Source organism: Natrix helvetica, assembly GCF_964273705.1.
Source record: "Natrix helvetica genome assembly, chromosome: 1".
Classification (NCBI taxonomy): Eukaryota; Metazoa; Chordata; class Lepidosauria; order Squamata; family Natricidae; genus Natrix; species Natrix helvetica.
In genome coordinates, this window is record NC_138548.1 from 354,694,162 (window position 1) to 354,716,494 (window position 22,333).

At 42.6% G+C, this 22,333-nt stretch overlaps 4 protein-coding genes across 5 annotated transcripts in view; all 4 read right to left on the bottom strand.

Moving 5' to 3' along the window:
• Positions 1-21,042, bottom strand: part of LOC309384265 (uncharacterized protein) — a 104,791-nt gene extending 83,749 nt beyond the window's left edge. The window contains exon 1 of the mRNA XM_081937546.1: positions 20,992-21,042. The gene's annotated coding sequence lies outside the window, so the exon portion shown is untranslated. The remainder of the gene's footprint in view (positions 1-20,991) is intronic.
• Positions 1-21,455, bottom strand: part of LOC309384283 (uncharacterized protein) — a 35,152-nt gene extending 13,697 nt beyond the window's left edge. Inside the window, exon 1 of one of the 2 annotated variants that reach the window (XM_081937597.1) lies at positions 21,207-21,455. The gene's annotated coding sequence lies outside the window, so the exon portion shown is untranslated. Of the gene's footprint in view, positions 1-2,702; positions 2,778-21,206 lie in introns of those variants that run through there. The other variant, XM_081937596.1, reaches the window with a different exon arrangement.
• The window catches only part of LOC309384250 (uncharacterized protein), a 91,249-nt gene that overhangs the window by 34,237 nt on the left and 34,679 nt on the right, over positions 1-22,333 (bottom strand). The gene's annotated exons all lie outside the window — the stretch shown is intronic.
• LOC309384256 (uncharacterized protein) lies at positions 8,049-21,907 on the bottom strand. The gene is made up of 2 exons (XM_081937527.1): positions 21,813-21,907; positions 8,049-11,749 (listed from the first exon to the last, which is right to left on the bottom strand). Exon 2 carries the CDS (start codon positions 11,187-11,189, stop codon positions 9,384-9,386), a length of 1,806 nt encoding a protein of 601 aa, XP_081793653.1. The 5' UTR covers positions 11,190-11,749; positions 21,813-21,907; the 3' UTR covers positions 8,049-9,383.

Here is a 22,333-nt window from a genome sequence, read left to right on the forward strand (position 1 = left end):
TGAAGCCTCCCGAGCGTAAAAAAACGGCCCTATGGGCAAACCGTAAGTTCGGGAACGGACTTCCTGTTTGCTCGGAGGGTCGTTTTGACTGCTCCGGAGGCTACAGGGAAGCCTCCTGAAAGTCCCTGAAGACTTCAGAGCACTTAAAACCACCCTCCAAGCAAACCGAAAATAACTTCCGGGAAATAGCCTCCTGAAAGTTCCTGAAGCCTCCAGAGGGCTTCTGGGGGGGGGGGCGGGGGAGGCTGTTTTCACCCTCCCCATGCTGCTATACAGCGTCTGGAGCCTGGGGAGGGCGAAAAAAGCATGCAAAAATGGGGGGTTCGTGTCTGTAGTGCATGCATGCGCATTGGGGGATCACGCATTGCATTATGGGTGCGGCACGCCTGCACACGACCCCCCTGCACTCCCCCCACTTATGGCACGCGAGCCAAAAAAGGTTCGCCATCGCTGGTATATACACTCAAAAAGAAATAAAAATGCACACACCTACAATAGGGAGAAAAACCATGTCTTTTTATGTCTGAAAAATATCTCAGAATGGTTACAGTCAAACGTTCTATACTAATGTTAATCAGGAATTTGATGAATGCTCATCTGTTGAGATGGCAAGGCTGAAGTTCTGAGGCCACGGAAGCTTTCACAGGAAACCACTAGCCTGTGAGTTAGGCATGTGACCAAAACCACAGAAGGCATGCTTGATTATTTTTATAATTTCTATATTTCTATAACATACCTGCCATGTGCCAGCTGTCTCTTATGTAATTGAACAATTGGGCTCTGTCTTTTATTTTATTGAGCCACACCTGTCAGTCTGCATGACACTAACTTTACAGATGTGGGGGCTTTAACTGATGAAATGATGCCTAAACACTCTGCAGGATTTGAAACACCAGTTTTGACAATGGAACTCCTGAGCTCCAAGGGTGGCAGAAATACCTTCCACAACACCTTTGGTGACATCCGAATTCCTCATTTATTGACTGCAGTTGAGACTAGCGTCTTTGTCATTAAACGGCCAGATCATGAAGGACGATGTCATATGACAGGGCCAACTTCTGTTTCTCGGCAGTTCTTAAACAAATCACGGTGGGTTGTTAAAGGTAATTTCACATGATTCTGGCTTGCAACTTCCTACCGGCATCCCCACTGAGTTTGCTTGTCAAAAACCAGCTGGCAGGGTCACAAATGAGGTCATGAGTGTGGGATGCTGCAACCATCATAAATGTCCGCTGGTTGGCAGAACCTGAATTTGTGCAACTCCTGTTCCTGCACCTTCGTAACTACGTCTGCTTCTACAGTGCCATTGTAACTTCGAAGGTTCAGTGAACCAATGGTAAGTGAGGGCTACCTATGGTTGTCCTTAATCGAGTAGTATCCCCCTCCCTCATTCTACTCCTGCTTTCCCCATGCGTTCTTAGTTTTAATCTCTGGTATCTTTGTGGGAAGCCCCCCCCTCCCCCAAAGAATGAAATATGTTGATGAATATTAAAGCAGAATATTGCATTTCCCCAAAGGAGAAATGGAGGGAAAAAAATCTTAACAAAGGCAGAAAGCAGTCTCAACAGCTTCCAGCAGATGCCTGAAATCTTTAGCGATTTTGTGCCCATTAAGAAAGACTGGGCCAATCTATTCACAAACAGAACGCCTTCAGCTGCAGCTGATGGGATTAAGAAGGACAGGATTTTTAGGACATGAAACTTCATTGATATTTAAGTCATGAACCCGCCGCCATCAGAAGAGCAAAAAGAACCAAAACTCACTACATTGCACAACCCCTTTGAGCATTTCAAACACAACACCCCAAATAATGTATAAAAGCCCACCTACCCCAACCCCATTTTGTCAGCTGTCCCAGAGCAACATATTGCTATTGGTTCTGCTCATCAATTAAGCAGAATCCTTTTTTTCCAATCACCCTCCATTTTATTTCCAGATAAAGTAAGCAAAGAGATGGCTACGAATAAGAAATGCCTAATGAAGAATGCCGAATGAAGCTGTTAATAAATCACTGGTTTTTGTATTACAATATTGGGTCCCTTATTATGAATCAGGCATTGTTAGGAAACTTTACAGCTCCTTTCTCTGGGCTTGGAACCAGACCAGATTTTTCTTAGTACAGTAGTGTCATGGTAAGGTTGGTGGCCAATACATTTTATAAATAAATACAACTGAACAATCAAAACATTTGTTAATAGCTATTGTTAAAAAAGTGTCGGGTTAAGCAGAGTTGAACCTGGTTAATAGGGGCACCAATAGGAAAACAAATGGAAGTAAAACAACCCGGAAACAACCAGAGGCACATCAGACCAATCTTATTGCCCAGAAAATATCAGGTCCATAACAGAATAATTGAGTTGGGGGGGGGACCTTAGAGGTCTTCTAGTCCATCCCCTGTTCAGGCAGGAGACCCTATTCCATCCTGAACAATTGGCAGTCCAATCTCCTCTTAAAACCCTCCAGTGATGGGAACACCCACAACCTCTGGAGGGAAGCCATTCCCAAAGAATCCACCTTCACTTGGAAGAGACTTTTTTAATCTTCCCACCAGGAGGAAAATTGCAGCCACCAGTTTCACAGCCTGCAGCACCAGTGGGCTTAAATTCGGGGAGGGAAGGAACCTGCAGCAGCAACAGCTGAGATGCTTCAGCCCAGTTGCTTCTCTGCTTCCAGGACTCTCCTCCCACCTGCCCTCCGCTCACCTTCCAGCTGCTGCTTCGATCATGGGAAGAGCACAAAAGCCGCTCTGCCCTCCACCTTCCTCCCATGAGACATCCGGAAGAGGAAGTTCCTCTGCGCTTCTCCTCTCCTCCCATCCTTTCTAGCAATAAAGTACTCGATGGTTTAAAAGTCTTTTTTTTTTAAGCTCGAGCACCAATGGCACTACTGTATTGATGCCTTTCTAGGCACAGATGTTGCCTGGCTACCATCTAGCGACAGGAGGTGGAAAAACACCCCAGTCCAGGCTCCGCCAGGTCGTTTGGAAGATGTTTTCAGTGATTACATGGTCCTTTTCGTCTCCTAGCAACCGACCTTTGCAACCGAGCCAAGTGAAATAGTGAAACGTGACGCTACTTAGCTTCGTTTTTGGTGCCTTTGGGTCAATCTTGATGCCTGGCCTTGCAGTTTCCATTGAAAGGGGTTTTGGAAGTGGTTTCCCGCCTTCCCTGCTTCCTAAGCTTGAGAGGACTGGCCAAAGTTGAACAGATGGTTTTGCCCTTCAGGTGGGACTGGAACTGAGCGTTTCTCTGTCTCTAACCTGGTGTCTTCACCACTACACCAAACTCCAGTAGTAAATTCAAGGCTGCAGCTTTCAAGATCAATCAATCCGAATAGATCTGGATGGGACCTTGGAGGTCTTGAGTCTCCTGCTCAAACAGGAGACGCTAAGTTGCTTCTTTCTGTCATTAGTTTCCATCCATTGTTCCTTTTCTTGCCTTCTGGTGCTTTGGAAAATAACTTAACCCCCTCCTCTTTATGGCAGCGACTCAATGTCTCCCCTTGTTCTTCTTTTTATTAGACTAGAGCAGTGTTTCTCAACCTTGGCAACTTTAAGTCCTGTGGACTTCAACTCCCAGAATCATAGCTGGCTGGGGAATTCTGGGAGTTGAAGTCCACAGGACTTAAAAGTTGCCAAGATTGAGAAACACTGGATTAGAGTCCAATGCAGTGGTAGTCAACCTGGTCCCTACCGGCCACCACCAGTGGGCGTTCCAGCTTTCATGGTGGGCGATAGGGGATTGCTGTAACTCTGCTTTATAAATTTTATAGTTACTTCCCTACTTTATAAATCACCATTACTGTGGAACCGGTGGGTGGTTAGAAAATTTTACTACTAACAGAGATACAAAAGTGAGCGGTAGGTATAAAAAGGTTGACTACCCCTGGTCTAGTGGTATGCAATGTTAAACACTCAACCATTTTCAGAGAAAAGAAAATACCAGGAGCCACAAAACCTGGTGGGTGTGGCCAACTCGATGTCACTCACTCCCACCCAGTCACATGACGCACTCTCGCTCTCTCTGTGTGTGTGTATATCTTTCTTTCTCTCATCTCTCTCTTTCTCTCCCATGTGTGTGTCTTCCCAGATAAATGAAGCTCTTTGGGCCTCCTGCTGTGGCTTCCTGCCAGCTGGTCCCCTGGCTGGTCCCACCTCTCCCCCTTCCCCTCCCAGTCACTCCTTGCCTGTCAGAAAGTAAGGGCGGCAGATGGAGATTCGGTTCATATTCCAGAGCGGGAGAGAAGTGGCCCTGTACTTGTCTCTTCTTCCAGCCCTTGTTTGTGCTGTGGGCACCTCTATCACTTGGGAAGACGCCCGGCTTTCTTTCCGCCATGAGACACTGGCCCTACCCAGCTGCAGCTGACACTGCTGCTCTCACCACCTCCATGACCTGCTCACTGCTCTTGCAGCACCTTGCGCAGCACTCTTGAATTTAGCACGCTTCTCAATGGGGGAGACTGCATCCCCCGCTCCTACTGGAGCCAATTACGACATGGAGCATTGGTCACCTGGGGAGACACGCTACTTTCTCTCTGCCCCGAGAGAGTGCCCCAACCTGGCTGCAGCTGATGCTCCACTTCTCTTCTGCTCTGGAATATGGAGCAAGTCTGCATCCGCTGCCGTTGCCCTTACCTTCCGATGGGCGAGCATCTTTGGCGGGGGCACTCCAGCTTTTTCTGAGCTTGATGCTTTGTTTGGGCATGCAAGGTTGAGTGGGGCCAGCTGCCTTTTCCAGCTTCCCTGCTCAGAGAAAGACGGAGCATCCTCGCCAAAGATGCTTGCCTATCAGCCAGGCAACCCGTCACCTCCATCTGCCTTTGCTGCACTTTGGCTGACCCCAGCCGCTCGCATGAGAGGGGTATCCCTGCTCGTGCCCACCCTCCCAGCCCCGTAACAGCTGGTCATGGCGTCACATGAGAAGGAAGCTGCCGCTGCAGCTCATGCTTGCTCCTCAGCTGTGGACCTGTCCCTCTTTCCATTGTATCTTCCTCCCGGATCCCATTTCTACCCCACCAACCCTTGTGTTAGTGAGGTTGGCATCGGCCATGGTCTGGTTGGGTCAGTGTCTGAGGTCAGATTGCATGATTGGGTCAGCAGGGAGCTGCAGGAGAGGGGGTCAAAGAGCTGCATGTGGCTCAGGAGCTGCATGTTGCCAACACCCAGGCTAGACATACTCAATTCCTGTAATCGTTCTTTGTGTGTTTTAGCCTCCAGCCCCCTAAATTGTCAGCCAGTTAGGAACGCATCTTATGGTAGTGCTGTCTATCCTACATTTTGCTAGCTTTCCCAGAAGTAGGTTGTGATCTACTGTACTGGGACTAAAACTAAAATAAGACTAAAACATATGAAGAATGGTTGCAGGAACTGGGTATGTCCAGTTTAATGAAAAGGACTAGAGGAGACATGAGTGTGCAGCCTGTCAAGCTTCAAACGGTGTTTCTGCTGTTGCAACTGTTATCACTTTTCAGTTTGCCACAAAACTATGGGGAGACAGAAGGGGAAGATAGAACAAACCTCCAGACATCAAGATGCCAGCCATGGGAACCAAGGACGTTTCGGCAAGTGTTTACCAGAGCTGAGAGAGGCTTTCTCACAATACTAGAAGTCTCCATTGGACAATGTGGGGAGGGAAAACTTGAACTTTAATTATGTGGGTTTGCGTGAGGCAACAGTCAGATCTGCTTTTGCCCTCATTTTTGTCGATATGATGTATTCATTAAAGTTTTGCATTAAGAGATTGGATCGTCTCAGCCGTCCTTGCTTTGGTTGACACTTCGGTTGTTTGTATGCTTAATATATGTTGAAGTCATTTGGTTGCTTCAGATGAGGCAGGTTTTGATCACAATATTCTCTTCCTTTGTGCTTTTCCCTTTTCTCTCTCTTCCTCCCTACTGACTGCCGGGGAGTAGTCAGGTTGCTCTTGCTGAGGTGTTTGTGATGTGCCCAAGGCTGTGTGTGTGAGAGAGGAGGGGGGAGGGAGGGATAACATCCTGAAGAAGGAAATGAGAGTTTGTGTTGCTGTCAAGAAACCTGACATTATCCCAAATCTCCTTTTAAAATAAACCACCAGCACCCCAGCAAGGGGGCTGGTGAGGGGTGGGGGGTGGGGTGTGCTGATTTCCCAACGCTGACTGGGTCAACGTAAAATATCAGCGAACAATTAAGAGAAAGCCTTTTGAGATGAGATAAGCTGAGATGAGACACTTCTCTGCAAATCTTCAAAGTGCAAAGGAATTTCTGTTTGAAGCTTCTTTGCAAAGCCTCGGAGTGCGAAGGAGTTTCTGTTTGAAGATTTATAGCATCTGGAGGAATGCAGTGGGGGAAAGATTCTACACACAGCTGGAAGCAACAAGATGTTTGGAATCCCGGACCAACTTTTGCAACTAAACGTGAGTGCATACTCCCCTCCTTTCCCAGCCAGGGCTTGGGGAAAAAAACCTGTAATGGACTGGAGGACTGGGGTGGAGATAATTACTCCTTCCATACAGCGATAAATGACCTGAGCCAACAAGAAGAGATTTGGCAAGCATCTCTCACTAATCAAGCACCACCAAATTGGACTTTTTACCCAGGTCATGCATGGCAGAGGTGCCACTGGCCAACATGGGAAAATCCTCCAAGCCAGTAGAGGGGACCTTGGCCCATAACCCCTCCCCCCCTGCCAGCCATTGACGGTTGAACTGCAACCTATGAATCAAGCAACCCCAGGTCATGGATGGGAGATGCCAATGGGCACCTGCTCTCCCTCAGCAGATGGCACCATGGCAGATAACTGGGCAGTGGCCAAACCAGGGATTGACCTCCCCACCGGTTCCAATCTCACCTGCAATGCCCCAACAGGTTCTTACCCCACCTTCTTTCAGAGAAGAGTTCTCGACCATGGAAGGAGGGATGAATGAGGGGAAAGCTGTGGGATGGATGGTGGAACAACGTGCAACTGCAATGCCCCAATAGGTTTTTACCCCACCTTCCAACAGAGAAGGGTTCTCGACAACGGAAGAATGGATGAATGAGGGGAAACTGCAGGATGGATAGCAGAACAATGTGATGAGGCGGTTCCTAAGTTTAGAGGTGCAACTGGGTTCCGTCCCTTCGGGGGGGACCAATAAAATGCCAGCGTTGCTGTCAATTCAGCCACAGAGCATCAGAGTGCTTGGCTCCAGCCCCAATATTACAAACATGTGCACCAACTGCCAGAGCGATAAAGAGAAGGCCCCAGAAGCTATCACACAAGAGTCATCTGGGCCAACAACCTCCGGAAGAGGATCCCCAACCAAAGGTGACAAAAAGTCCTACCAATGGGGAGGCCTTGGAGGAGGAAAATGCTGAAGACGACCCAATGGTTAGTGCACCCATTCGCCCCTTTACAATAAAATGCAACCTCCAAGTGCCAGAAACGGGAGTGGAAGGGGAAGTTGAGACAATTGTGGACGCCGGCTGCACCCGATGCTTAATCAGCATGTCGATTGTGGAACAACTAGATATACGCACAAGACCCCTAAACCATCCCATTCGGTTTGAGCAAGTGGATGGAACACTGATTGGAGGGGCCTCAGCCATGGAAATTACTGAGTTGGTAAAGTTGATGATGGGCCGCCACTATGAATTCCTCAGATTCATCGTAGCTCCAAGAATTCAGGAATCAATTATCTTGGGACTTGCATGGCTTGACAAGTGGGCGCCTACAATAAAGTGGGAGGACGGTGTTAGAAAATTGATTATTGGCTTTGGGCCGTTACCACCGGTGGAGCCAAAAGGCCACGCAGGAACGATTGAACCCAACAGCTCAGACCGTCCGGAACCTGCAGCACCTGCAGCAGACACCAAACCCCCAGGAATCCAACAAGTACCAAAAGACTACTGGGACTTAGCGTGGGTGTTCAGTGAGGAGGGATTGCAACTATCTTCCCCCTCACCGGCCCACAGATTGCGCAATAGACTTCAAACCTGGGGCTACTTTACCGAAGCCAAAATTGTACTCCATGACTCCCAAAGAGATGGTTGAATTGAGGAAGTACATCGACATCAATTTGAAATGGGGATTTATTGCACCAGCAAAGTCGAAAGTAGCAGCCCCGGTGCTCTTCAGAGAAAAGGAAGATGGCGGAGTTCATCTCTGTGTTGATCTGCAAGCCTTGAATGCGGTATGCGAAAAGAACATTTATCCCCTTCCCCTCATGAAAGATATGTTGAACCACTTGGCAAAAGGCAAGATCTTCACCAAGCTGGACTTGAGAGAGGCGTATTACTGCTTACGGATCAGAGAGGGAGATGAGTGGAAGACCGCTTTTAATACCCCCCCCCGGCAGTTTTCAGTACAAGGTCATGCCATTTGGGCTACAAGGAGCACCCGCAGTCTTCATGCAGTACATAAATGAGGTGCTACATGAGCACCTGTACCGCGGAGTGCTCGTTTATCTACATGACATCTTGATCTTCTCTGAAACCCTAGAAGAACACATGAAGCTGGTATGGCAAGTCCTGAAAAAACTTTTGGCCGCCAAGCTATACGCAAAGTTGTCAAAGTGTGAGTTTCACAAGACCTCACTAGATTACTTGGGTTATCACATCTCCAACGAGGGGATAGAAATGGATCCAGGAAAAGTGAAAACTGTGTTAGACTGGAAACCTCCAAGCATTTGCAGACAAATACAAAGCTTCTTTGGATTTGCCAATTTCTACAGGCAGTTCATTCCGACATTTGCGGAAATTGCCCTCCCATTGACTGAGCTATTAAAAACAGGGCCTTCCCCAACGAAGCCAAAAGCAAACCAACCCCTGAAATGGACAATGGACTGTCAAAAAGCCTTTGAGAAATTAAAGCGGCTCTTTGCCCAGGAGCACATATTGCAACACCCTGAGCCAAAGCGACCATTCATAATCCAGATGGATGCCAGAGATGCAGCAATAGCTGCAGTGCTACTACAAAAGAATAGAGAGGGCCACCTCTTGCCATGCGTTTACATCTCCAAGAAACTCACCACTACTGAAAGGAGGTGGGCCATTTGGGAGAAAGAAGCGTTTGCGATCAGGTGGAGCATGCTCACCTGGAGACATGTCCTGGAAGGGGGGTATATGCCGTTTGAGGTCTGGACTGATCATAAAAACCTCGAAGCTCTCAAAACCCATTGAACGTTATCCCCCAAACAGGTTCGCTGGGCATAATACTTCCAAAGGTTTAAATTTGTAATTAAACACATCCCTGCAGGGAAGAACTTGTTGGCGGATGCTTTGTCGAAAAAACCGCAGTACGACAGTAAGAAGAAAGACGTTGTTCAACCCATCATTTCTTCCTCCCACCAACAGGTGGCCCAGGTCACCACCCGAAGTCAGGATAAGCTAACGACAGAGTTCAAAGCAGCACTCCTGGCAGACCCGTGGTTCAACAATAAGCTTTTCCATCATCATGACATTCAAAGGGTTTCTCTCCTATGTGAATCCTCTGGTGTGTCACCAGGTTGGAATTCTTGCTGAAACTTTTCCCACAGTGAGGACATTTAAAGGGTTTCTCTCCTGTGTGAGTCCTCTGGTGTTGAACCAGGTTGGAATTCTGACTGAAACTTTTCCCACAGTCAGGGCATTCAAAGGGTTTCTCTCCTGTGTGAGTCCTCTGGTGTTGAACCAGGTTGGAATTCTGACTGAAACTTTTCCCACAAACAGGACATTCAAAGGGTTTCTCTCCTGTGTGAGTCCTCCGGTGGCCAATAAGGTTGGAAATACGACTGAAACTTTTCCCACAATCAGGACACTCAAAGGGTTTCTCTCCTGTGTGAGTCCTCTGGTGTTTCACCAGGCTGGAATAGTGACTGAAACTTTTACCACAATCTGGACATTCAAAGGGTTTCTCTCCTGTATGAATCCTCTGGTGTTGAACCAGGCTGGAATTATGACTGAAACATTTCCCACAGTCAAGACATTCAAAGGGTTTCTCTCCTGTGTGAGTCCTCTGGTGTTGAACCAAGCTGGAATTCTGACTGAAACTTTTTCCACAATGAGGACATTCAAAGGGTTTCTCTCCTGTGTGCGTCCTCTGGTGTTGAACCAGACTGGAATTCTGACTGAAACTTTTCCCACAGTCAGGACATTCAAAGGGTTTCACTCCTGTGTGAGTCCTCTGGTGTTTAACCAGACTAGAATTCTGGCCGAAACATTTCCCACAATCAGGACATTCCAAGGGTTTCTCTCCTGTGTGAGTCCTCCGATGTTGAAACCGACTTGAACTATGACTGAAACTTTTCCAGTCTGAAAACTTGTACAGTTTCCCTCCTGTATGAGTCCTCTGGTGTTTAACCAGGCTGGAATTCTGACTGAAATTTTTCCCACAATCAGGACACTCAAAGGGTTTCACTCTTGTGTGAGTCCTCTGGTGTTGAACCAGGTTGGAATTCTGACTGAAACTTTTCCCACAATCAGGACACTCAAAGGGTTTCTCTCCTGTGTGAGTCCTCTGGTGTTTCACCAGGCTGGAATTGTGACTGAAACTTTTCCCACAGTCAGGACATTGAAAGGGTTTCTCTCCTGTGTGAGTCCTCCGATGTTGAAACAGACTTGAATTATGACTGAAACTTTTCCAGTCTGAAAATTCGTACAGTTTCTCTCCTGTATGAGTCCTCTGGTGTTTAACTAGGCTGGAATTCTGACTGAAACCTTTCCCACAGTCAGGACATTGAAAGGGTTTCTCTCCTGTGTGAGTCCTCTGGTGTGTCACTAGGTTGGAATTCTGACTGAAACTTTTCCCACAATCAGGACACTCAAAGGGTTTTTCTCCTGTGTGAGTCCTCTGGTGTTTCACCAGGCTGGAATTGTGACTGAAACTTTTACCACAATCTGGACACTCAAAGGGTTTCTCTCCTGTGTGAGTCCTCCGATGTTGAAACAGACTTGAACTATGACTCAAACTTTTCCAGTCTGAAAACTCGTAGAGTTTTCCTCCTGTATGAGTCCTCCGGTGTATCACCAGGCTGGACTGCTGACTGAAACTTTTTCCACAATCTGGACACTCAAAGGGTTTCTCTCCTGTGTGAATGCTCTGGTGTGAAACGAGGTGAGAATTTTGGCTGAAACCTTTCCCACAATCAGGATACTGAAAGGGTTTTTCCTTGGTGTGAGTACACATTGCCATGCTTGCTAAAGCATTTACAGCATTGGAAGCATTTTTAGGGCTTCTGTCCTGTGTGGGTCCTTCCATGAAACAAAATGGAGTTGTTCTGACCAAATGTTTTGCTACGTTCAGAGTATTTGTATGGCTTTTCTCCAGTCCGGATCCTCTCAAGCAGTCAGCTGTGATTTGTAAGTTGCATCTTTCCCACAATAGGAACCTCTATGGAGCTTTTCCACAACTAATATTCTTGAGGTGGTTAAAAAATATGGATGGTCACTTCTTTTGTTGTGTTTTGATTCAAGCCGTTTTCTTCCTCCCAGAGCAAGGCCAGCAACACTGTCTGCTCTACATGGCTTTCCCATTGACCTTTTCCTCCCCATTGACTTTTTCACTTCCCTCTTTTGCTGAATGGGAAAATAATCTCCCTTGACTTTTCATGTAATGTATGCTTGAGTTTCACATACACTGCTTTCTCCAGGTAGAAATCTCTTCTTGATTTTCTCGTTTCTCTTTCACTTGCTGTGGAAGGTGAAGAATTGTGTGGCTCTCTGAAGGAAATGGAAGATATTGTGATTTCTGGACTGACTTGCTTTGCTATTCAATGTTGCTTGTTATCCTCAGTTGTCCAGAGTGCTCATTGCCAACTTCTTTGTCTATAAGATTCAAATAAAAGGGTAACTTTAATTGTACATAAAATGGTTACAGAAGATGAGAAAAAAAAGATAAAGGTTTATGTTACAATAAAAAAGCAAAAATAAGAGAGGCGGAGCTTCACGTCGCGGTGTCATGACGACTTTCTGGGCTCTCTGGATAGCCGTCGAATTCGGGTCATCTGGACGGTCCAATCTGGACCTAAACCATCCCAAAGAGACGGTGAAAGGTAGGGGGAGATCCTGCGGTCCCAGGATACCCGCAAAGTCTCTGACGACCTGGAAAAAGCCCCCTTTGCCAGAGATCGCAAGTTAGCCCCTAGGCTGCTGAAACTGCTGACAGCTCCTACAAGCAAGCGCAGGAGAGAAGCATGTCGTTTTGGTGAGTTTTAAATCTTTTTTCTATTGGAGAGAGAACACCCTAAAGTTGGAAATTTAAGTTAAGATAAACGCTGACTAAAGGGAAAGCAGTGGATTTAAGATGGTCAATTGAAGTTTTTCTTTTTTCCCTTTTTATTCTCGGAAGCCAGGCTGGACTTTCAATTGTAACTCAATGTGGATTAGCTTATTGCGTTTTTTTATATTTTTTTAATTCTGGATTTTGTGGGGACACTGAATTTAAATTTTAACTGCTTTGATGACTTTTTTTTCTGTTGGCTTTTCTTTTTGTATTTCCGAATTCTTGTTTTTTGAAGGTAAAAAAGTTAAAAATGGAGCCGGGAAAAAATAAGCATTGAGGGTGGATACAATTAACACTGCCACCTAGTGGACTTGAAACATTGTTACCAAGTGTTACTATTTGAACTGTTTAGAGAGAAGCTGTTCTCTTGAAGGCTATTTGGTTAAGAACTGATAGGGGCAGGACAGTTTTTACACAGCTGTTTCCTGTGGAACTTTCAGTATCTGGAAACCCACTTTAGACTAAATAGAAGCTTTAAGGGAAAGCTCAGAGCGACTTTGGAAAGACTTTCATCTTAAAAAAAAAAGAGAGAGAATTTGAATCGTTTTTTCCTAACTTTGTCGCAGTGCATATATTATCTTGCTGGGGAGGTGGTGATTTTTTTTTCTTCCTTGGCTCCTTGACTTTTTTTTTTTTTTGAAGCTTTTGAAGTATTGACTCGTGATTTTTCTTTGCTCTCTTTTCCCTTTGAAGATATTGGAGGTAAATGGATGGCTTGCTCTAAAATTTGAGTAAATTGGACTGAATAATTTTTCTCTCTCTCTCTTTTCTCTCTATTACTTTTCTTTTTAAGTAAGAGATCTTCATTTTTTCTCTCTTTTTTTTTCTCCTTTCATTCTATCTATAACTTTGTACTTTTATAAGCTGATGCTTAGATCTTTGTAATACTAATTAGACTAATTGGACTAAAATACAACAGAAAAAACTTAGAAGATGAGTAGAAAGATAACACCTGTTGATTCTACAACAACAACCCCTGCTTCCTCACCTGCAGGAGGACAAAGATCAATACAGTCGATGCTTCAACAGGAAAAAGAGAAGGGAGTAACCTTAGAGGCAATTATGCAAGCGATACAGAAATTACAAACAGGAGATGATTGCAAGAATGAAAAGTTAGATACCATTGTAAAGAAGACTGAGAGTATAGAAAAAATAATTGAGACAATAGAGCAATGAACTGAAAGCATAGAACAAAAAACAGCTAAACTGGAAAGAAAAATAGAAGATATGCAACATTGGATGATGAAATACGAGGACAGAATCCAAAAAATTGAAGAAAAAGTTCAACAAGAAGAGAAGGTTGAGGAGTTTGACAGCAGATTGAGTGACATGGAAAGGGAGAGTAGTGGAATATTAGGATGGGAGATGGATACGTCTGAATTTTTCTTAAGATTTTAAAACATAGAAGAAAAAAGTGGAGAGAACCTAGTACAAATAATATCTGAAATTTTGATAAATGTATTAGAGATATCTCAAGAGAAGATGATCGACAGCATAGATGAAGCGTTCTGAGTATATACAAGATATGCAATGAGAAATGCTGTTCCAAGGGAAGTCCATGTAAGATTTACTAAGAAAGCAACTAAATTACAAATATTATAGAAAACGAGAGATAGAAAATTAGAATATAAAGGTAAGGAGATTGTAGTTCTGAAACAAATTCCGAGAAGAGTGAGAGAGAAAAAAGAGAATATCAATTTTTGACCAAGGCTCTGATTAAAAAAGGTGTTAATTATAGATGGCTTATACCGGAAGGCCTATTATTTGTATGGCAAGGACAAAGATAAGAATAGACACAATTGATAAGGCAGAAGCTTTCTATACAGAACATTTTAGAGAAACGGCTGAGAAAACTGGAAAAGAAGAATTATTGGTACAATTACTGGAGGCACCTATAATTGAGATTGAAAAAACAGAAGGTGCTGTAGGCAGAATTGATAAAGAAGAAGGCGCAGTGGGTGATGTAAATCTCAGAGAACAGTGAGAACCCAGATCAACTAGAGCTATAAATCCTGTATATAAAGTATAAATGTGGAGGAAAGAAAAATGGTCACAATCAATATAAACGGATTTAACTCAGCAAATAAAAGAAGGAAAATATTTCACAAATTAGAAAAGCTAAAATTTGACATAATTTGCCTACAAGAAGTGCATATTCAAAAGAGATATAAATATTTATTAGCACAACCAAAGCTTGGAAAAATGTTTACTACATTGGCGAACTGTAAGAAAAGAGGAGTGATCTTCTATATTAAAGATAATATCCCAGCGAAATTAATTTATACAGATGAAGAGGGAAGAATTTTGATGGTGGAAATTATGGATAATACTAAAAAAATACTTTTAATCGCAATTTATGCTCCTAGTGAAAAACAAGATGAATTTTACAAAAAACTCCACAAAAAAATTTCTGATTTGGACTATGCTGATATTTGTAGGATGCGAGACTTCAATGGCATTGTAAACCAGAACATGGACTACAAAACACATAAAACAACAAAGTTAAATAGAAAATTGCTTGCGAAATCCTTTTTCAGGATGATAGAGGAAACAAATTTGAAAGATATTTGGAGAGAAAGAAATCCTACAGAAGAACAATATACTTTTTATTCAAATAGACATTCATCATTTTCCAGAGTCGATATGATATGGGCCTCAACGGAACTGATTTGTAATATACAAGAAATTGAGATTGAAGTAAGCATCTGGGCGGATCATAATCCAATTATAATCAAATGGAAGGGCCAAAGGACAAGATCTAGATCAGTGGTTCTCAACCTTCCTAATGCCGTGACCCTTCAATAGAGTTCCTCATGTTGTGGTGACCCTGAACCATAAAATTATTTTAATTGCTACTATGTAACACCGGGAGCCACAAAACCTGGGTGGGTGTGGCCAACTCAACATCACTCCCACCCAGTCACATGACATCCCCCCCCCCAGACATGCCTACTAAGGTTTCATGGCTCAGTGTTTTCTGTGGGAATAGGGTCTCTCTCTCCTCTCCCCCTCCCTCTCATTTCTGTTTTTCTCTATTTTTCCTCTCCCTTTCTCTTCTTCCTTCCTTCCTTTCCTTCCTTCCTTTTCCCTCTTTCTTTTTATTTCTTTCTCATTGAATACGATAGCAAATCCAAAAACTTATTAATTGTAGGAAATTGCTTCTCTGTAATCTTTTTATAGTGAACTCTAAGTTGATAGAAGCTGGCAAGATTGTACTAACAGCAAAAAGATATATATTCTGATTTCTTTTGAGTTTGACAATACGTTATTCAAAATTATAATCTTATTTTCAGATGCATTTTTTTTGCCATCTCTGTTATTTTCTTTTTTAAAAATCAGACTTGCTTCCAATTTGTGCAATTTCTGGAAAACTGCAGTTTTCTTGGCAAGAGATCTAGCTTGCCATTGCTTTCGTCACAGGTCTGAGAACGTTAGTCTCTTTCTTTCTTTCCTTCTTTCTTTTCTCTTCCTTTCTTTGCCCTTGATTTGTTTCCCTCTCTTTTCCCTCTCTCTCATTCTCTCCCTTCAGCTCTCTTTCATTTCTTTCTCCCTCTCCCCCTTCTCCCTCTAATTTGTTTCCCTCTATTTTCCCCCTCTCCCATTCTCTCTTACAGCTCTCTTTCATTTCTCTCTCTCTCTATCTCTCTCTCTTTCTCTCCTTTTCTCTTTCATCTCTTTCTTCCACGTGCAAGCAAAATACCTTCCTGGGCCAGGATCACGGCGGTGGGAACACCGACTCCTTCCGTTGCCGCCCACTGAGAAGTGAGTAACTGGCTGCGCTGCGCAGGAGACTCCTCAGCACCAGACTCAGGTCGGTCCCCTTCGTGTTGACTCAGGAAAGAGCCGGAGCAGTCATCTCTGGATGCAGAATTCCTGAGCCCTGCGCAAGGAGAGCTCTTCCCTCCCTGCACCCAACCAGCTGCTGCTGCTGCTCCCCATTCTCCTCCTTCCTGAGTCAACACAAAGTGGACCGTGGCTTGCGCTGACCTAAGTCTGGTGCTGAGGAATCTCCTGCGCTGCGTACCCAGTTACTCACGCATTGCACAGTGGCGACAGCGGGAGGAGAGTCGTCCCCTCCGCCTTGATATTTTGCTTGCGCGCATGCACGCAAGAGATGAGCACAAGAAAAGGGCTGGATCTCTTCCCGACACTGAGTTGCCTACAAAGGACGCGGAATCGCAAAAGCAGGCGAGAGGCTCGTGCCTTCTCGGTAGGGGGGAGCAGATTGTGCGATTGGGTCAGCAGGGAGCCAGCGTACGCGCATCCCACATTCCTTTATTTTATTTTATTTTCCCCGCCTTGTTTTACGCCTCAGAAATGGTACCTCCTGGCTTCCGTAGCTCTGCCCACCAACCTCCATCACTTGGAGCGAGCTGCTTTCCCAGCATCTCTCTTCTCCCCCTCCTCCCCTCCATTCCGGCTCATACTTTCCCCCCACCCACACACCCCTCTCCTTCCGCATGTGGGGAACCTGAGCCGCTCCTTCCCTTCGGACTGGCTTCTCGCCAGCCTCTCTGCGGGAGGCTCCTCGGCGACCACTGTGAAAAGGTCGTTTGACCCCAAAAGGGGTCCGACACACAGGTTGAGAACCGCTGATCTTGATGAACATTAAATAATACCATATTGAAAGAGAAAGACTTTTTACAGAAAATGGAAAAAGAACTGGCCTTTTTCTTTAAAGAAAACAGAAAAGAAGATACATCAATGCAGAATCTTCGGGACACAATGAAGGCTGTTATTAGAGTACTAATAATAGATTATATAAGGAAGAGAAACTTAAAGAAAAGACAAACACATAAAGCTCTAGAGAACGATTATAAAATACTTGAAAAAGAGTTACAGAGATCTCCACAAAAAAAAAGATGTTAAAATAAAAATGGATACAATTAAACATAAAATATTTCTACTGGAAAAAAAAGAATTGGCACAAAAAATTAGTGGCACCAAACAGAACTACTTTGAAAATGCAAATAAGCCAGGTAGATGGTTGGCATATAAATTGAAAAAAGAGAGAGAAGCAAAGAAAATATTGCAGTTAAGAGATGACCAAGGACAAATTCAGTATGGAAATGCTGAGAAGAAGAAAATTCTACAAGACTATTATGTTAAGCTGTATGAACAAGAGAAAATAGAAGAGGGAGGAATCAAAAAATACTTACAGGATGCTAATCTTCCCCAGATACCAGATGAAACCAGAACAATGTTGGAAGGTAAAATAATGATGATGGAGCTAACGGAAGCACTTAAGAAACAAAATAATGGAAAGGCCCCGGGACCGGATGGATTACCAGTGGAATTCTACAAAACATTTGAAGAATCCTTGTCCCTCCCACTTTTAGAAGTTATGAATGCAGTGATGTCTGAAAGTAGAATACCTAAATCATGGTCAGAAGCATATATTACATTGCTACCCAAAGAGGAGATTGATTTAACACAAACCAAGGATTATAGACCAATCTCTTTATTAAATTCAGATTACACGTTATTTGCATTTATATTAGCAGAGAGACTTAAAAAGTACCTAAATAGTTTTATCCACTCTGATCAAAATGGCTTTTTACCAAAGAGACAAATTAAAGGCAATATGAGAATGATTTTGAATACTTTGGAATATTATGAGGCCCATCCCGAAAAACAAATGGCTTTGATGTTTCTTGATGCACAGAAGGCTTTTGATAACGTGAATTGGCAATTTATGTTCTTACAATTAGAACAGATGAATTTTGGTAAGAAATTTATTCAAACTATACAAATGGTATATATCATAAACAAGCAGCAAAGATAATGGTAAATGGAGAATTGACAGATTCTATTGAAATAAAGAGAGGTACGACACAAGGTTGCCCACTATCACCATTACTATTTGTCTTAACATTAGAAGTTGTAAACAGAAAAATTAGAAAAGAAGAAGAAATGAAAGGAATGAAAATTTAAAAAGAAGAATACAAGCTACAAGCGTTTGGAGATGACTTGGTTTTTATTCTTGAAGATCCACTAGAGACAGCACCCAAATTGTTAGAAAGAATAGAGGAGTATGGAAAAGTAGCAGGTTTGAAAATAAAGACAAAACAAAGATTTTGACAAAGAACATACCATTAAGACAAAAGGAAGAGTTGGCAGAAGTTTTGCAGATCCAAGTCACAAACAAGGTTAAATACTTGGGGATATATCTATCAGCTAGATGCAGTACTCTTAAGGAGGACAATTATATTAGACTAAAGCAACAAATTGCGACTGACTTGATGAAATGGGAAAATTTACAACTATCAATGTTAGGAAAAATTTCTACAATTAAAATGAACATTTTACCCAGAATCTTATACCTGTTCCAGACAATTCCAATCAGATTGGGCAAGGACTTTTTTGAACATCTAAATAAAATAGTTTTGAAGTTTATTTGGCAAGGGAAAAAAGCAAGAATAAAACTCAAGTTGTTACAAGATGCTAGAACAAGAGGAGGATTGGGCTTACCTGACTGGGAGTTATATTATCAAGCAACAAACCTGATGTGGATTAAGGAGTAGCTAACACTAAAAAAACTCTAGATTACTGAATGTAGAGGGTCATGATTTACTGTTGGGATGGCATGCTTTTTTATGGTATAAGGGAACTAAAGCACATGGTTATTTTAGAAGACATTATATAAGGGAGGCTTTGTTATTAAATTGGGAAAAGGTTAAAAGATTACATTACTTAAAAACACCAGTCTGGATATCAACCATTGAAGCATTTTCATATCCAATAATATATAAAAAGGAACAAACAGTTAGATATGTTGAAATATTGAATGCAGAGGGTGAACTCAAATCTATCCAAGAGTTGAAACAAGAAGGAATAGAAATGAATTGGTATTCATATGTGCAGATACACTCTAGATATAATGAAGATAGAAAATCAAAAGGTCTTTATAACAAAATGACTGAATTAGGCAAAATTTTAACAGGTACTGATGAAAAAGTAATTTAAAAATTATATGGGTATTTATTAGAGGTTAAACTACAAGAGGAACAAGTTAAAGAAACTATGATAGCTTGGGGGAAAAATTTTGGACATGGGATTGATTTAGAGAAATGGCAGAAATTGTGGTCTCAAAATTATAAAATGACGATGTCAACTGCATATAGAGAAAATTTTTATAAGATGTTTTACAGGTGGCATCTACCCCCAACGAGAATTGCAAGAATGTCCAAGAATAAATCCGAAAAGTGTTGGAAATGTCATCAGATACTGGGTTTTTACTACCACATGTGGTGGACTTGCATTGAAGCTAAAAGATACTGGACTAAGATTCACATGTGGTTGGAAAAAAATGATATACAAACACATAGACCTTAAACCAGTGATTTTTTAATTGGGAATTATATCAGAAACTTACAATAAAGACTTGAAATATTTGATTATAAACATTCTAACAGCAGCTAGAATCGTATTTGCAAAAAATTGGAAAAATGAAACAATACCAAAATAGGAGGAAGTTATTTGAAAGATAATGGAGTGTGCTGAAATGAGTAAATTGACATTTGAAATCAGAGAACAAGAAGATGAGCAATTTTATAAAATATGGGACTTGTTTTATTAGTGGTTGGACAAAAAAACCTGGAAATCAAAAATGTTTTATGTATGTTTTAATTGAAGGAGATAAGTAATAATACAATTATATTGTTAAATAGATTAATAACGATACAATGAAAGACTGACATACATATGAATTGAACAATTTAGAATACTTTCTTTTAAAATGAAGGATAAGGATAATAATGAATCTGTGTACATTTAATAGACGATTGGTAATATTATGCATAACCCTAGGTAGTGATGTATATTATAAAGATATCTTGTTGTTGATAAATAGTTTAATAAGGAAGTAATGAAAGATTGGTATATTTATGAAATGAGCATTTAGAATACTTTGTTTAAAAATGAAGGAACAATATTTTTGTTGAAATGTATGATGTACAAGGACAACAATGAACATAAGCATACTTGATGGATGATTAGTGGGACTATGCATAATTGAAAGTATAAACATAAATAGTTGGTAAATTCTTTTATATTGTAAAAATAATCAGAATGAGATAAGTGATTACATAAAGGTATATTGTTATTAAATAGATAATTAAGAATGCAAGGGAATTAGGTTTGCTGAAAGGAAAGAAATATTAACTGTAATTGAATATATGATGTAAAATGAAAGTGAGGTACCTAGTCATATCAGATGGAAAATCTGTGACTGTATATGTAACTGAAAATATGGATGCACAAAAGCTTCTAACCAAACGACATGCTGTATGTAATGGATGAGAATTTTGTATGTTGTCTTTTATGTTTAAAAAAATAAAAACTTATATATATAAAAAAGCAAAAATAGGACAATGCTCCAATAAGCTTTTACATTAATCATCATTCATTTGACATATGGAAGACTACCCAGATCCAAGTTCGAATATCCATTCAATGACGAAATTCACTTGTTGACTGGGTCAATCACAAATTCTTAGCAGAGCAAAGGGTTGTTTTCAAATACAGGCAAGTGAAAAATAAAGTACACCCTCTTTGATTTCTATGGTTTTACTCATCAGGGCATCGTAAATATCATTGCAACAGAACGGAAGAGAGTAACAGAATTGGAACAGACATTGCAGGTCTTCTAATCCAGCCTCTGGACAAGCAGGAGACCCTATTCGATTGCGAACAAATGACTGTCCAATCTCCTCTTAAAACCCTCCAGTGATGGGAGCACCCACAACCTCTGGAGGGAAGCCATTCCCAAAGAATCCACCTTCACTTGGAAGAGACTTTTCCAATCTTCCCACCAGAAGGAAAATTGCAGCCACCAGTTTCACAGCCTGCAGCACCAAATTCGGGGAGGGAAGGAACCTGCAGCAGCAGCAGCTGAGATGCTTCAGCCCAGTTGCTTCTCTGCTTCCCGGCTGTGGAAGGAACCGAACAGCCCGACTTGCTCCCGGACTCTCCTCCCACCTACCCTCCACTCACCTTCCAGCTGCTGCTGCGATCCTGGGAAGAGCACAAAAGCCGCTCTGCACACCACCTTCCTCCCAGGAACGATCCGGAAGAGGAAGTAACTCTGCGCTTCTCTTCTACTCCCATCCTTTCTAGCATTGCAGTACTCAATGGTTCAAAGATCTTTTTTTTTTTAAGGTCAAGCAGGAACGGCACTAATGTGTGGATGGCTTTCTAGGCACAGATGTTGCCTGACCGCCATCTAGCGACAAGAGGTGGAAAAACACACCTGTCCAGGCTTCACCAAGGCGTTTGTAATATGTTTTCACTGATTATATGGCAGCAGGTCGTTTTCGACTCCTAGCAACCGACCTTTGCAACTGAGCCATGTGAAATGTGATGCTACTTAGCTTCGTTTTTGGTGCCTTTAGGTCAATCTTGATGCTTGCAGTATCCTTGGCAAGGGTTTTGGGAAGGGGTTTCCCCCCTTTCCTACTTCCTAGGGCTGAGAGAACTGGCCAAAGTTGAACAGATGGTTTTGCCCTTCAGGTGGGACTGGAACGGAGCCTTTCTCTCTCTTTAACCTGGTTCCTTCACCACTACACCCAACTGGATCTTCTTCCTACCCACAAAATCTACCCATTGACCTGTTTCTGCTGCTCCAACAGCAAACCCAAGGCTGCAGCTTTCAAGATCATCAGAATACATCTGGAAGGGACCTTCGGGGTTTTCAAGTCCAACCCCCACCCTGCTCAAGCAGAAGACCCAGTAGCATTTCAGACAAGTCTCTTTTTTTTAAAGTGATGAAGCACCCACAACCTCTCAAGGCAAGCTGTTCCGCTGGTTTATTGTTCACCCTGTTAGGAAGTTTCTCCTTAATTCCAGGTTGCTTGTCTCCATTTGTTTCCATCCATTGTGCCTTGTCTTGTCTTCTGATGCTTTGAAAATAAGTAGACTCCCTCTTCTTTGTGGCAACCCCTCAAATATTGGAGCGCTGCTATCATGTCACCCCTAGTCCTTCTTTTCATTAAACTAGACATACCCAGTTCCTGCAACGGTTCTTCATGTGTTTTAGCTTCCAGCCCCTTCATCATCTTTGTTGCCCTTTGTATGCTTCCCAGAGTCTCAATATCTTTTTATATTGTGGTGACTAAAATTGG